The sequence below is a fragment of the Austrofundulus limnaeus genome, unplaced genomic scaffold, assembly GCF_001266775.1.
Source record: "Austrofundulus limnaeus strain Quisiro unplaced genomic scaffold, Austrofundulus_limnaeus-1.0 Scaffold4, whole genome shotgun sequence".
Taxonomy (NCBI): Eukaryota; Metazoa; Chordata; class Actinopteri; order Cyprinodontiformes; family Rivulidae; genus Austrofundulus; species Austrofundulus limnaeus.
In genome coordinates this window covers 4,552,106-4,553,311 of record NW_013952406.1, presented here as the reverse complement: position 1 = coordinate 4,553,311, position 1,206 = coordinate 4,552,106, and the positions used below count along the sequence as shown (strand labels likewise).

At 33.5% G+C, this 1,206-nt stretch overlaps 1 protein-coding gene across 4 annotated transcripts in view; it reads left to right on the top strand.

Annotated features, from left to right (window-relative positions):
• The window catches only part of nprl3 (NPR3-like, GATOR1 complex subunit), a 16,155-nt gene that overhangs the window by 6,740 nt on the left and 8,209 nt on the right, over positions 1-1,206 (top strand). For all 4 annotated transcript variants that reach the window (XM_014024133.1, XM_014024126.1, XM_014024141.1 and 1 more), the window contains one exon: positions 671-827. In XM_014024133.1, coding sequence (XP_013879587.1) covers positions 671-827 — 157 coding nt within the window. The remainder of the gene's footprint in view (positions 1-670; positions 828-1,206) is intronic.

Below are 1,206 nucleotides of genomic sequence, written 5' to 3'. Positions count from 1 at the left end.
GTATAGCACCTTTCCATTAAACCTAAAGATGATTTAACAAAGAAATCAAGCTAAAAATAACTAAAAGACCAATAAATAAATTAATACTAATATGAGCAACATATAGTATTCTGTTCAGACACCTGTTAAGAGTTAAATGGTATGTTTTGATGAATAAGTAACATTTTAGGAGATTTGTCACCAAACATTTACACTCTGAAGTGAAGGACTGAATCTAATCCTTTAATTTCTGATCAGTTCATGTCATGATAGTGTCATGTTTTATCAGCTGTGGTCAAATTGTTTATTTTTTAGCTTGGTTAAGTCCACAATGAGCCTTCTATGGACTATACTGCCACCTATTGCTCATTCAGCATACTTGCATGAGTTTTGATAAAATAATATATCATTTGAAGCACACCAGTAAGAAATCTACAATAAATCATATTTTTTTGAGTTATTTTAAATTGAAACATAAATTTGACTTAGTCTTCTTGCAATGGCTGCTCTGAGTCTTTGCTTAGGACTCATCTTTTTTTAGTTTGGTTTTTCAGTTTGAGTAAAACTCTAACTTATACAGTCTGATGCTGACTCTAAAGCTGAATTAGACATGTCAAGTAAAAACCTGGCTTACCATCCAAAGTAAATAAATAGTGTTGATTGAGAAACTGTGTTGTCTTTGACCCTGCAGGCCCTATCACGCCCTGCTGCTGCTGGAAAGTGACAAGGCGCTGCTCAGCCAACTGCCRCTGGACTGCTCACCTGCGATGGTTCGCCTGATAAAAACCTGCTCGGCTGTGAAGAACCTGCAGCAGCTTGCGCAGGATGCTGATCTGGCTTTACTTCAGGTGCTAAACAGAAAAAAAAACTGTTCTCGTATTTTACTTACAACAAAACCTTTTGCTGGTTTTTTTTTCTTTTTCAAACATCTCATCTCTTTAAAATAAATACGAGAAAATCCTTCAACTGTACACGATGGAGTATTAGAGCCACACAAGATTTTTTTTATTATTACGAGATTAAAGACATAGTTTTATGAGAATAAAGTCATAATTTACGAGATTAATGTCGAAGTATTACGAGATTCAAGTCATAATTTTACTAGATTAAATTCGTAATATTACGAGATTAAAGTCGTAATATTACGAGATTAAAGTCGTAATATTACGAGATTAAAGTCATAATTTTACGAGAATTAAGTCGTAATGTTACGAGATTAAAGTCATA